The sequence below is a fragment of the Trachinotus anak genome, unplaced genomic scaffold (genome assembly GCF_046630095.1).
Source record: "Trachinotus anak isolate AG129_WGS33_773 ecotype Australia unplaced genomic scaffold, CSIRO_AGI_Tana_v1 ptg000019l, whole genome shotgun sequence".
Taxonomy (NCBI): Eukaryota; Metazoa; Chordata; class Actinopteri; order Carangiformes; family Carangidae; genus Trachinotus; species Trachinotus anak.
In genome coordinates this window covers 19242245-19255917 of record NW_027273870.1, presented here as the reverse complement: position 1 = coordinate 19255917, position 13673 = coordinate 19242245, and the positions used below count along the sequence as shown (strand labels likewise).

The following is a 13673-nucleotide window of genomic DNA, read 5'->3' as shown; positions in this document are numbered from 1 at the left end:
GTCCTTTTTGCATTTGAATCTGCTAAAAGAGGATTCCTAAGCAGGCGGTAACACAGGTGCAATGTCATAACAAAATGAATACTGAAATTGCACTGCGCGCACATATACACCAGGTTTTGTTGCCCAAGTTGAACTGAGACTGTGTGAATTAAGCATGTGAACATGGCAAGGAACATAGAGGCAACTGTGTTCTTTTTTTTCTGGACTCATATTAATGCCTTCTAATTCTGTATCACAATGACATAAATCAAAATGATTAATCTTGTACTTGAAGGGTTAGTTCTGTTAATTTTAACAAGCCCAACAACTGTTCTCTTCTCCCACAAGATGATGACACATACACCTGCACACACACACACACACGTGCATATGCACACACGCTTACACCCTCACTCTTCACTTCTTTTAATTAGCGGTGTCAACCCATGTTTTCCTCCCCGGTTTTCACAGTACACAACTGGCATTCTCATTAGTGCGATTACAGAAAACCATAGCAACACTGTCCATTGTCAGCGCGGCAAAGAAACAGGTCTCCACTTGTCTGTTGCTCTGAAAAACAGCTTAAAAATGTAAATGAGGGATTATTGAAATGGTCATATTCTTAGACAGAGGCAGCTTCGTGAGCATCAGCACATGCTAGACACAAGAAACAGCCAGGGCCCCCTCTATGTAGAAAAAAAAAACAAAACACACACATAACAGACTGAACAGAGAGAGGACACAACTAGACACAACTAAGAGAGGACACAGAGGGGGTGACAAACTGAGAGATAACAGACAGACATGACCACCAACTGACAGTTCGACATGGCCCCAGGACTGCAGAAGCCTGTGAGATAGCAGAGGTGGAGAGCCCCCTCTGGGGTGTTCACTGTACGGTGAATGAACTGCTAAGACACATCTGAAGCAATGCAAAGTGGAGTGATTTATTGGGTCAGCTCCACTGAGGTATGCTTTGCTACATTCCCAACACGCCTCTATCACTGACAGAGAGATTAGCAGAGGTCTTTCTCTTGGGGATATGCTTGTCTCTAAAGAAGATAACAGAGGTTAGAACTCAAGGCTTTGTCCTAGTGGTATTGGAGGAGCCGTGAGTGCTGCGTCCATGTCGATGATGGTTTTAAAGGGTTCCAGGTGCTGGAGAGAAAAATGAAAAAAGAAGAGGGCAGAGCAATAAAGAGAAAACCGTGAATCGCTCTCTGGTACTGAGAAACTGCTTTTTTTTAGGGTAGAGTGAAAGAAAGAGAGGCAGATGTACAGTAGAGTGGTAAAGACTATGACATGCTTGGCATTCATGCTGGCATTTCTACTGAAAAGCTTTTTCTTGGGTGGTGTCTCTTCTGCCAGCGGAAGACAGAAAGCAGTGAGTTGAGAGTGACATTCACTCCTCAGCCTGCACAGTGCCGCACCATGCATGTTGCTGAGACTGGGGGAGAAGAGAAGATGCTAGGGGGGAGGTCGATCGACGAATCTCACCCTCCATCACAACTCTCGCTGGCTGATGATCCGCGGGTAGAAAGATAGGGAGGTGACTGGCCCACACTGGTGGGGTTAAATAGTCCAGCTCTTCTTCTTTAGACAAAAGAAAATGGGTTAGAAGGGGATTGGGGGAGGGAGGAAGGGTATTGAGGGTTTGATTGAGATAAAATAGTAAAGGGTGGAGAATAAGTAAGAAGCACAGAGAGACAGGGAGAGAGAGAGAGAGAGAGACAGAGAGAGAGAGAGAGAGATGCGGTGAGAATGAAAAGCACCAACCAATGGATTAGAACACCTCTGACCACATCACATTCCTGGAAAATAAAGAGGAACATTATGCATCAAAGAGGATTACACTTGTGGGAATTTGACATGAACTGAGTATCAGAAGACATTGGAGGGCACATGGGAGAAGCAGTGAAAGTGTTTTTGAGTCGCTTCTCCTCCTGCCCTTTCTGCTCTTTTGCATTCCTTTTTTGTCACGAAGGGTGAAATAGGATCTCAGAGAATTACAGTATCTCACGGACTCAGAGGATTCTCAATTTGTATCTGGAGGTTCAAAGGTAGACAGGGGTTACTGTTTAAAAAGGCAAATCACTGCTTGACTACAAACAAGAATTTCAGCCCCTCCCTTCTCTGTCTACCCTTCTATCCATCCAGCAACCTTTCCTCTGGCGGGGAGCTAACAATACCTATTGTTAAGTGACAGCAAGATGATACAGCTACCTCTGACTGTTTTGCACACTTCAAACGTTCAAGCGTTTCCCTGTTGAAAGGTTGCAGTAATTTAAACTGAGAAGTTATGCAACCCCTACTGCATAGGCTACTTGTTAACTCTGCCCAGGACTGAAACACTTGTTGTAGGCAAACAGGCACAATTGGTGGGTTTTGGTATAAGAGGTTTTAGCAGCTAAGAACAACTGTTCACAGACAGAATCATCCCATCAGTGCATCACTGTCTATTAACAGGTCCCCTTTATTCCAGCATACGTGTGTAGGCATACAATGTAAAAGCATCAAAATTATGATGGTTTCCATTTGAACTATAATAGACAACTGACAATTGTGCGAGTGTTGGACTTGGACTGTAGGCAGACAGGTAAACAGTCCATGCAGAGAGTATATGAAGAACAAACCTGCTGAAATGTCTTATGGAGAGGAGCAAGAGCTACAGCACAAGAGCTATGCTAGTATAGACTCTGAGGAAATACAAGGCAGTAGCCCCGCAACAGTTGCCAGTGAAGCTCAAGATGTTCATTTTGTTTTGATGTAGTAGGTGTTGCTTAAATTCTGTGGTCACTTTTAAAGCTGTAGTTAGTAGTGGTGTGGTACTCAACTCGACTGTATTGAAACTATACTATTGCCAAATCACATTTATTTGCATACTGTCTGTTGGACAGTGCAGATGCTCATATACTGTTTGGACAACAGCTGAACTTAAGCTATATCACATGAAAGTTGAAGGCAGAGCAGCTTTACTGGAACATGCCCCCAGAGACAGATAGTCTGCATGATTATCTGATGGGATCTGAGACTTGTACCTGTGGTACTCAATACATGTTAGTATAAAATGTGGTATAGAATGATAAAACTGGCTGTGCTGTGCAGCTATTGTTCACTGAATTCTCCTGCAGCCATAGTAAAATAAATGATTTTTAAATGCATTAGTGTTGTGTTGTGAGACACAGTATTTTAACTATGATAACAGAAAAAATCCTAAAAGAATCTAAAGTATGTTGGTGGCATTACTAATTAATTAGCCAGGTGTAAGAGATCTTAACGCTAACTCTCCGGTCTGTATCCATGCACCGCCTTCCTGATATTCTCCTTGCATTTTCATTGGCTCAGTAATAAAGGGTAGTCTTGCAAGCAAACACCTGGTGTAAGGAGACATTGAAGTGGTAATACTGCCAAAGTGTTTCATATTGTAATATATCACCTCTTCATAGACGTATGTCCAACCTTGACAGTAATTCAATTGCTTTCTCATCTTTACAGGGAAATTGTTTTCCACCTTTACAATCACCATTCAAGGGAAGGTTAGGATGAGGTCTGCCCTGTCTTGCATATACTGCACAGGTCAAGGTTGGATATTACTTCATACCCCTTCAATGACCTTGTCATAAAACAGTACATAGATAAAACAAACACAATTTGGAGTAATTAAAATGATAGTTGAGGGAAAATACACAGTATGATGATGACATGCCTGCAATGCTTTAAATACTTGCAGCTGTTTGACTGTTCACAACACACAGCCAGGAAGACAAACAGTGACAGAGAGAGAGAGAGAGAGAGAGAGAGAGAGAGAGATCGGTTTCTAAACCAACATCTCTAAAATGTCTGTCTACACCTAGACTGAATTAAATTCATGAGAAAATTAGTAGAGGGACAGTGACGTGGCTTCACCAAGATGAAGCAACAAAAGGTCTAGAAATTAGCTAATATTCTACAAACAGATATAGAAATTCAAATTCCACCACAGTGCCAGACATTCATAATCATACTTGAAGTGGTATTAATTATATAGCTGGCTGGCGCACAACGGGGGAGAAAGAAGAAAGCAGTATCTCTCATGTCTGAGACGTTTTTTCCTCCAGCAAAAATCTTTTAATAGTTCCTTAACAGCAGGTCAACAACACGCAATTAAATGCACCTGCATGGAATAATCATCTTATTAAAATGATTGGATCAGCAGGGGGAAGTGTGCTGCCAAATTGTTAAACAGATTATCCCCATAATGAGTTTATTTGTGCAGCGAGAGCGTATTCATCTATCCGCAGCCCACGGTGTGACAGATACAATTCTCATCAGCAACAAAGGTGAAGCACTTCTTCTCCAAAACAATAGGGATTCTTAAAGTAGTGGTTATTACTCTTGACAGCCAAGTGCCTGTTAATTTAATGATGAAATAATTCAGATTTGTCTGACTCATGTCCCGTTCAAGTCTTGAAGCAATAAAAGCCAAGGTGAAATCATTTGGCAGGTGATAAGAGATGGCACTGAAGATCTACATGTCCTCCTTAAAGTATAAATCTTTCAAAACAGTACCAGTTCTTCAAAGTTGGACAGAGCAAAAAATAGGGCTTTGATTCTGAAAGTGATGGAATCAATACCACATCAGCCGTGCTTGTGTTTAGTGTAAACACTCTAGTTTCCTCTGTGGTTTGTTTTCACTCTATACACCCTGGTGTTCCTAAGGTGTTTAACACGGTTGTTAATCAGAGTGCCTCCAGGGTCTTGCATCTGTCCGCACCTCCCACTTAGAGCAAAAGAATGCCTGTCCATTAGTGAGTGCATGCAAAACATCGCAACACACGTAGAGGATTATATACAGTAGTTCTGCATTACAATATTCCAATAACTGATTCCACTTCTTCCTCATCAAGATCTCCTTTGGACACATCATCTTCCACAAAACAAATGGACAGATCATAAGCTGGCTAAAAAGTTTTCCTGTTGCCCTAAAAATGGGAGTTAATGGAAGTAAACTTGAACGATTGGTTCAAAAAGGGAAGGGACATAAAAGGATACCAACATCCATCACGATTTGCATTGTTTTCATTATCATTAGAAAAAACAACTATGACTTCAAGACACAGAAAATTTCCATCATATGTTTTTTCTTCAAACTACAAAATAGAACACTCTCTGGAGAGATTCAACTTAAACAAGGAAAGCTGGGAAGTCTGCTGATACACTAATGATGAATTTTAGTTTCATGAACACAGCAGTGTCAGAACTCAGAAAACTCATGTTCATAAGTTTTAAAGTGGTTGGGAAATTAAAACTATAGTTTAACTCAACTTGAACAAAATTTCTATATGATGTGTATCAGAGTTACTACTTGACCTTTAGCAGCATCAGGGTCAGAGAAGCAGCTGTGGCAACTTATTTCACTCCTCCAGTTGACTCCTCAAGATAAATGGGGGCCTCCAGAGGGACGGAATATTGGAAGGCTTCAAAACACTGGCTACCTGGCACATCAATAGTAAACCTCAAATCAATGTTTAACGGAGGCTGCATTTAAATGAGAAAATCCAATCTATGGCTTCTGAATAATTAAATTGGTTTTCATAGCGTGTGCCAACTGAAAAATAGAATCCAAGGTTATCTCCACCTAAATAGGCTGAAAGGGCAAGTCTGCCATTCAAAGCTAAGTGAAATGGTATGCTCTGTAAAATGTCTAGAACTTTTAGGACGTTCGATGGACACTTGAAAGTACAGTTTCATCTTGAAAGGTCTTGGAATCACTTTTGTCAGATAAGTCTGTCTGAATGGTTGGCAGCAAACTCTATTGTAGTTGGAAATGGGACGTGGATCCTTTTTCCTCTCCTCTTTGTTGCAGATTAAGACAAAGCAGAGCCGTCTGGCCGGGCAGACAGGAGCCACCTATAGCCTCGAAATGCAGGATGAGTCACTTGGAACATTCCGGAAAGGATTTCAACACCCCCTACCCCTCCTCCCCCAACCTCCCCCTCCCTTGTTTTTAATTACACACTATCCTATTCCTGTCTTAGGGCGTGAATTCCACAAGTATTCTCAGGCTGCTTGGATGCACGTCAACTTACGGCTAACTGGGACACTTTAACGCTTTTCAACATGTCCAATCTGTCATTGATGAAAACGCACAAACACTCAAGCATCCACACACACAGACACAAATACACACACGCAAACACCATTTCAATAGCATCGGTTGCGCTCAGTTATCTCACGTCAGTAATTGAGATGTTATCTTCACAGGAGAGGATGCACTCCCGGGATCATTCAACACAGCCTCACCACTCATTTCCATTTGAGCTGAATCAGCTCTCCCTCTCTCCTCCTCTCCTTGTGATTAAAGCATCTCACTACTGTTGGCTGGTGGCAAACCAGCTTCCGCTCGATGAGTAAGTGGCAACTTTAATACGCTGGTGTTGTGCTGTGAAGATCTGACCACAATAAACAATGATTACCCTGCCATCGCTCGGGGCAGGGGTTCTCCTTCACTTAGTTTTTGTGTGAAATATGTGCATGTCAGCAGGCCTGTGTGTTGCTTCGGGGTGGGAGGGGGTTGAGTCATGATATGCTCAGGAGGATCATATAGTTGTTTTTTTCTAGTGTATGTTTACATTTCAATGCAGAATGACAAATAAAAAAGTCACATGCAACTGCAAAGTAACAGCTGGGTTTTTATAGTGTGTACAAGTTCTAGAGTCAATCTCACCTTGATTGCAGGTCTTGCCAGTGAAGCCAGGGTGGCACTTGCACTTATTGGGTCCCACGCAGTCTCCGTGCTTACAGCCAGGCTGGCACACAGCTGTTCAGGGGGGATTCAAAGAGGAAGAGACAGATCAGTGCAGCACCCTGGCAGACTTCTTGTACCAGATCAGGATGACAAAGCACTTAATCCTACTGCTTCTTGACATCCACAACCCCTTGGCTGTAAATGATCTATTTACTCCACATTAAAGCAATAAGAAGGCATGATGCCGCATTCATATAGGGAATGTGTTTGTTTGTTTCTCCTTGTGCAACAGTGTTATTATCAGTGACTAATGATAATAGAGCAGCCATTTTCATCTAACCAGATTATATATAGCAGTTTGGTTTTTTTTTCACACAGCGCTGACTGTTGGGGGAGTTTTATTGTGCGTACTGATATTAAATCATTTCAGACTTTATGAGATAAATGAGAAGTTTGACCTTTTACCACCAAGAAAAGTTAAGATTTTTCTGGGTTTAAAATGCAGCACTGATATTTACCCTGGCATACAGCCAATGAGAATTACCTAGGCAAATAATATTTCCCTCTTAGACTGAAGCTGAAACAATTAGAGCACCAAAATAGTAGATTATAATTAGTGCCTCTGTAGAGAGCTGCCCAGCACTTCGTACACTGTGCGTGGAGGGTGATATTTTGAGTATATACAGGGACATGGTAGTTGTTGCAGGAGCTATACAGCTTCACAGAATCTCCGTGTTCAGTGTCAGTGAGCTGGAGGCATGCCCTGCTTATCTGACTGTGCTTACTGCAGCTTGCTGCTAAGCATGTCTGAATCACGGGGCCTCAGCCAAGTGTTACTAATTTTCATTAAAAGCTTCATTAATTCTGTCATAATACAGTGCAATCAGAGGACTTAATTATCACTGTGGTGGAAGAGGAAGTACGTGTGTGTGTGTGTGTGTGTGTGTGTGTTTGAGAGCGAGAGCGAGAGAGAGAGCGCTTCTGGTGAAGAGTGCTTATCATACCAGCTAGTTTGTTGTGTACTGTATGTGGAAAGGTGTGATGGTGCACTACGCTGCCTCATGTTTTTCATTATGACCTTTAGCAGCTTAGCTCTACTACTTAACCGACTTTAGTTCAATTTGGCGGCAAGTTGGTTCATAGGGCAAAAGCAAAACGTGGATGTTCAGACTGAAAATAGCACCGCCACAAAAAATGCAAGGAGCTGCGCTGGAGTGGGTATTGTTTTGGGTATAAGTGAGAAGATGAAAAATGATCAAGGAAGTCCAGTTTAACAAAATAAAGCCATGCTTAATATATCGATGATTTTTGAGGCTTTTCAGAGGCCAGAACACTGCACAGTAGTTTACATTACTGAAAGAGTCTGGAAAGCTTCCCTTTGTCTTAATGCTTGCACGGTAAAATGGTAAGAATAACAACGTTCACATTACAAAGTAATTTACCAGAAATGCGCTTTTCACTCACAGTATTTGATTGGGCAACATGCTGGTGCCAAATGAAGGTGCATATATTTAATTGAAGAAAAAGTTAAGGTAGGTTAAAACTTTTTTTTTTGCCACCCAATCCTGCATTTATTTTCTGGACTCCCGTGTATCAGGAGACCTGTTGTGTCAATGCAGCAGTCTCTTCTGCTTGTTCACCTAAATTGTGAGGTGACAAACTTTCCTGGTTTCATCTATCAGTAGAAACAACATTTATCTGGCCATCTCAATATTCACCTATTTACCACATAACATATTTGGATGATCCCACACTGCCATACTGTGTGGTCTATTTTACATGAACTGCCATAAACACAGTGCCTTTGCAACTCTATGATGTGTTTATACTGCAGAACATAATGGGTTTGTGTATGTTTCCACTGAACTGTGCAGTTCAGAGATATCACAAGTCAGAAGGGCTTTCTGTTTTCAGTGACTTTCATAAATGCGACAAAAAAGGTAAAAGCCGACTCCACACATACTGAGGGACACCTAACAGAGCTGAAGAAGAAAGGGTTGAATTATATTCTCTATAAATGAAATACATACATTGAGAATCAAGTTACAATTACAATTTCCATGCATACACATTCAGGGCTATCCAAGAGGAACAACTTTATCTCCTTCAGTTTCAGTCTGTAACAATGTTCAAACTGAATTCACAGACAAAGGTATGAGTTGAATCCTTTAACTGGAGTAGATAGCATCTCCAGACTCATTCCACTTTATAAGGCTATGTAATCAAATAGGAAGAGAGTACTGTTGGCCCACTTGGTGATATGAGCCAGGGTGTTAGCCCTCTGAGCAGTCAATGTTCACAATTACTTATTAAAAATGGCCCAATTTGTTGGAGGAGAGAAAAAGAGCTGTACTTTTCTGGAAGAGGAGGTCTGTTAGACTTTGGTCTGGTCAGCAGATAAAACGAAAGAAGCTAGTGATGTTGTTAGTTAGAGGGTAGTCAAGTGGGGAGCGTTTTGTTATTCTCCTACATGTGGGGAGGATTTGATTAGCAGGATCAGAGGCAGCCATCAACAGGCTTTGCCTCTGAGGGTATTTTTGAGCCTCTGGCTTGGCAGAGAGATCAGGAAAATGGCCAGTGTTCATTAACCACACAGCAAAGGACACCGAAGACTAAAAATGGCCGCACCAGCTGGAAGGCCAAACATAGCACGTATGACCCTTGTTCTATGAACGCCATCAAAACATGCCGAGTGATGACACACTTTCGCTCTGGTTTACATCAGCCATTCCTCTGGACTGCAGAAGGCTGGTACTGACGCGGGTTCTTTTGATTTGTCAATTTGTGGATGTCTGATCACAAACACAAAGGAAATTATTATGTTTTTTAATTGATTCTGACACTGTGTATGGAATTTTAGACGAGTGTAATGCATTACTTCACCAAAGTAAGATGAGAAAATCATTACATCATTAATTGCAAGTTAGATCAACTTGCAATCAATTAATTCATCGCCTAAGGCTGCTTCTAATGATTATTTCATGATGGCTTGATTCTCTGACTGTAATGTACATTTTCCATTTGAAAACAGCAAAAAGAACTCTGTCACCTCTGTCTCGAGACAGTACTTAAAAGTGCTTCTTTGTCAGATCAACAGTCCCAAACTCATAAAGTTAACATAGACATGAAAAGAAAAGTCCAACACTTGAGACACTGGAACCAGACAATATTTGGCATTTTTGCTTGACAAATAATGTATAATTGATTATCAGAATCACTCAGCTTATTAAATGATCAATTAATCTACTAATGGGTGTCCAAAAACACAGTATACAGAAAACAGATCATCTAGAGTCTGAATAATTTCATCTTGTTGTCACATGAATAGAGTGAAAATGTAATTGATCCACTGGTCAGTGTCAGTGATGAAGTATGATAGCATCGGCATTCTCAGCCTAACTGACCCGAGTGAGATTTCTCTGTGGTTATGTATGCAAAGCCTCCACAACCACACTAAATACTCAGTTTTATCATTCAGATGGATATACGAGGTGTGGCTATTAAATAATGACACCGGGCCTGTGTAAGTCAACTAAGCATTAGTCTCATTATTTAATAGCCACACCTCATATTATTGATGTATTAATTAAAAAACATTATGGATTTCAGCTTTAAGGGTTTCATTAGTATTCCAAGAGCTCGAGAGGAGTAGGTGAATCTTAATAAGCCACTAAAGAACTTCAGCATAATTCATGTTAGACATGTCTGCAGGTGGAATCAGGTCTGCAGAGTGTAAGTTGTTTGCATAGATCTGAGGGGGAAGGACGGTGATGGTGCTGCCAAGGGGTGTGAGCGAGGTGTTAGTGGTGTTGGGTGGGGGTTAGACTGGGCTTGGCGCTATAAATAAGTGAGTGAGCCCAGGATTCAGAGGATGTGCCCCCCAGCTATGTCTAGCAACATTATTTCAAGAAAACGTGGAGCTAACCTTGGGGCCGGCACCTTATCCCGACTACTCTGTGAGTTAAGGCGAAGAGAGCTGCAAAACAAATAGCCAAACAAACAAAGGTTGCAGCCGCTGTTTAGTCTTTGAGAGAGAAAAAAAAAATTAAACATGATGTTAGAGAGCAGAGGCTGGTCACTTTGACAAGCACACATTCCTGGAAAAAATAAAAATAAAAACCACCCACACACACTCTCACAGTCTGGAGTTCTGGAGTCACACATATCCCCAGTTGCCTCTGGGTATAACAGCTACATTTTGAATGCATTTACAATTGAGTTCTGATAATTAAAATGATGTCTGACTGAAGTCACTTTCTCCAGGGATGTTCTTTTATTTCTGAAAATGTTAACTTCATATTCCTTATCACTCACATCTAAATGGGAGCAAATAAACCAGTCTCCCCTCACACACTGCGAAACAATAAAATTAAAATTCTCTCTTTTAAATTACATTACTGCACCGTTAGACGAAAATACCACCATTATCATTCAGTGAGATCATGGCCCTGGTTTCTTTGATATAAAAATAAATGCTGCAGCTACGTGACTGTGAACAGGCTGCCTTTTCACCAGGCATTTGATTTTTAAATCAGCACTGTTGCGAAGTGCCTTTAAAGCAGGAAATGTGACAAATCATTCTGAACATGTGCCTTTTATTTCTGTACACGTTCCTTCTAATTCTTACAAGCGAACCCCTCCATTTAGTTTTTACCTTATTACCTCAAACAGATGAAAAGGCACACATCTAGACAGGCCTTTACAGCCCAGTGGTCATGAAAGAAAGTGGGGTAGACAAGGAAACCGCACAGACAATCATGATGAAGTGAATTACTTAAAGTGAGGTATCACTTTTCTGCTTTCATCGCTCACTTGTTAGCTCACATTACCAATTCAAAAGTCCTGCCTTAATCCTGTCCACTCCATTTGTAGAGACAAAGACTGCACTCAATCAAACTAAATCCTGGTCTCAATGGATTTGTAAAATCCAACAGGACCTCTGAGGAAATTATAATGTGTGAACTATTTAATATGGAGGTGATATTGAACCCAGTTCCTTTACATTGCAGAGAAAATCAATGTACGTCTTTCTATCGGAGCTGTTGTTTTTAAGTCTTTTGAGAGAATTCTAGCTAATCAAAACTAGTTTCAAGTCTTGTGAGACACGTCTGAGTCAGGTGACAGATCTTCATAAGCACATTGCAAGTCAACTGCAAGTCTCTCAGGTCAGCTCTGAATTCCAACCATTACAACAACGCAGTATTTGAACGTGCACTTTTCACGTGATTGAATGTGTGTTCCACTTCTTTACAGTTACGCAAATATTAGAAGAAATATAAGGAGAGAGTGCAACTTGAGAGTGCAATTTATAAATCTCACTCCTTGAGAAATTGGCCACACGTGCACAAGCTTAAGTTCCACTGATTAATGAATGAAGACACTCCCTTAATCCATCAGTTTGCATACAAAAACACTACCTGTGCCACAGGTTATCAGGCATGGCACGGAAAAGAATGACAAAAAATAAACATAGTTTCACTATTTGTTTATTCAGATTTCAACAGGGAGCTGACACTAAGTAAACTTCAGTACAGTAACTCCAACTGTATAGTTCTGTTTTATTCTTAATGTCATTTGTCGAGACTAGCGACTTCTTAATTAGGCACCATACAGGCGTCCAAAATTGTGATTAGTAAACATTAAAATAGTATGGAAACAGTTTACAGAAGGGCTTACAACATCATTGCAATAATATGTCAAATTGTAAATTGTAATAATAATAATAATAATAATAATGATGATGAATGCATGTCTCCTCTTTATTTTGCATTTTCACTTCTTTGTATCCAACTTGGCTTGCTCTAAAAAAAACATGTGTCCGCATGGTCAAAAGAATGCTTGAGGTTCGCCTTGTCTCACCACACATGCTGTGTTTATAAATCACTGGATTATTCCTTTAAAGATAGTCCACAATATCTGTGCATGGCAACTACGATGCTCAGGAAAGGTGGTGGTTATAGCAAATAAACTGTGGTTAAGGTTAGGTAACTGAACAACCTGGTTAAGCTTTGGGAAAGATTGTGGTTTACATACAGGGAATAAAAAGAAACAATAATTGGGGGCCTTTGACTACAACCCAGTCCACCACCCCAACCTTCACACTCTTACTCTCCACCTTGCTACGTATAGGACACAGAACTGCCTGCATTGACTCTGCATCTTGGCATAAGCGTGAAGTGGGATGCAGAACTGCCCAAAATATAGTTAATTCATATTATGATTCTTCAGTCAGTTCTCAAAGTTGTCCTCGTATGTAATAATAGGGATGGAATTAGCTTCAAGTTAAAGTTGGTCTGTTTACAACCTCACAAATGCAATAAATAATCCATCCACGACTGACTGAGTGGACCATTGGATATTTAGACAAAGTTTTTTTGTCTTCATCCATAGTGGAAGAAATGAAAAGTATTTAAGTTACTGTAAACTGTCTCGCACTGGAAATGAAAATGCTGAACAAATGTACAAACACTCACAGTGGCAATGAAATGATCATGAAGGCAGCTGGTTAGAATAAGTAGCTTCAAGTGTGGCTCTGCCTGCCTGATGGCCTGTCAGAACATTATAAGTGGAGCTTCAGTCTACTATAAATCTAAAGCCCCTCTCTCTCTTCCTCCATCTGCCTGATTTTCTCACTCCCTCTTCCACACTCCGGCAGCAATCATCTCTAAGTCCTTCTTACCTCTAAACCATTTGCTTTACACATCAGGATTTCCACTTTCTCCAACTTTTAGTTCTTTCTTTCCTCTCCCCTTGCTCTTTTGGTTCTGGGAGCTAGGCAAGGTTGATCCATTTTTCATTCTTTGAGAGAAGTAGCACAAAACCATCACTGAGCTCCATGGCTGAAAAAGCCGCAATCCGATAGCTCCAATCTAATCTCTTCTATCACCACAAAAACTTACCAGGTCCTGAAATCTGTGATGAATGCATCCTCTCACTCACATGCACACAAAGGGGTACATACACACAC

General features: G+C 40.8%; 1 protein-coding gene across 6 annotated transcripts in view; it reads right to left on the bottom strand.

The window, feature by feature from the left end:
* The window catches only part of npnta (nephronectin a), a 48155-nt gene that overhangs the window by 22527 nt on the left and 11955 nt on the right, over positions 1 to 13673 (bottom strand). Inside the window, exons 3-5 of one of the 6 annotated variants that reach the window (XM_071504493.1) lie at positions 10632 to 10682; positions 6686 to 6778; positions 1477 to 1572 (exon numbers count right to left, since the gene is read on the bottom strand). In XM_071504493.1, the coding sequence (XP_071360594.1) occupies positions 1477 to 1572; positions 6686 to 6778; positions 10632 to 10682 (240 nt within the window). The remainder of the gene's footprint in view (positions 1 to 1476; positions 1573 to 6685; positions 6779 to 10631; positions 10683 to 13673) is intronic. The other 5 variants (XM_071504494.1, XM_071504495.1, XM_071504496.1 and 2 more) reach the window with 5 other exon arrangements.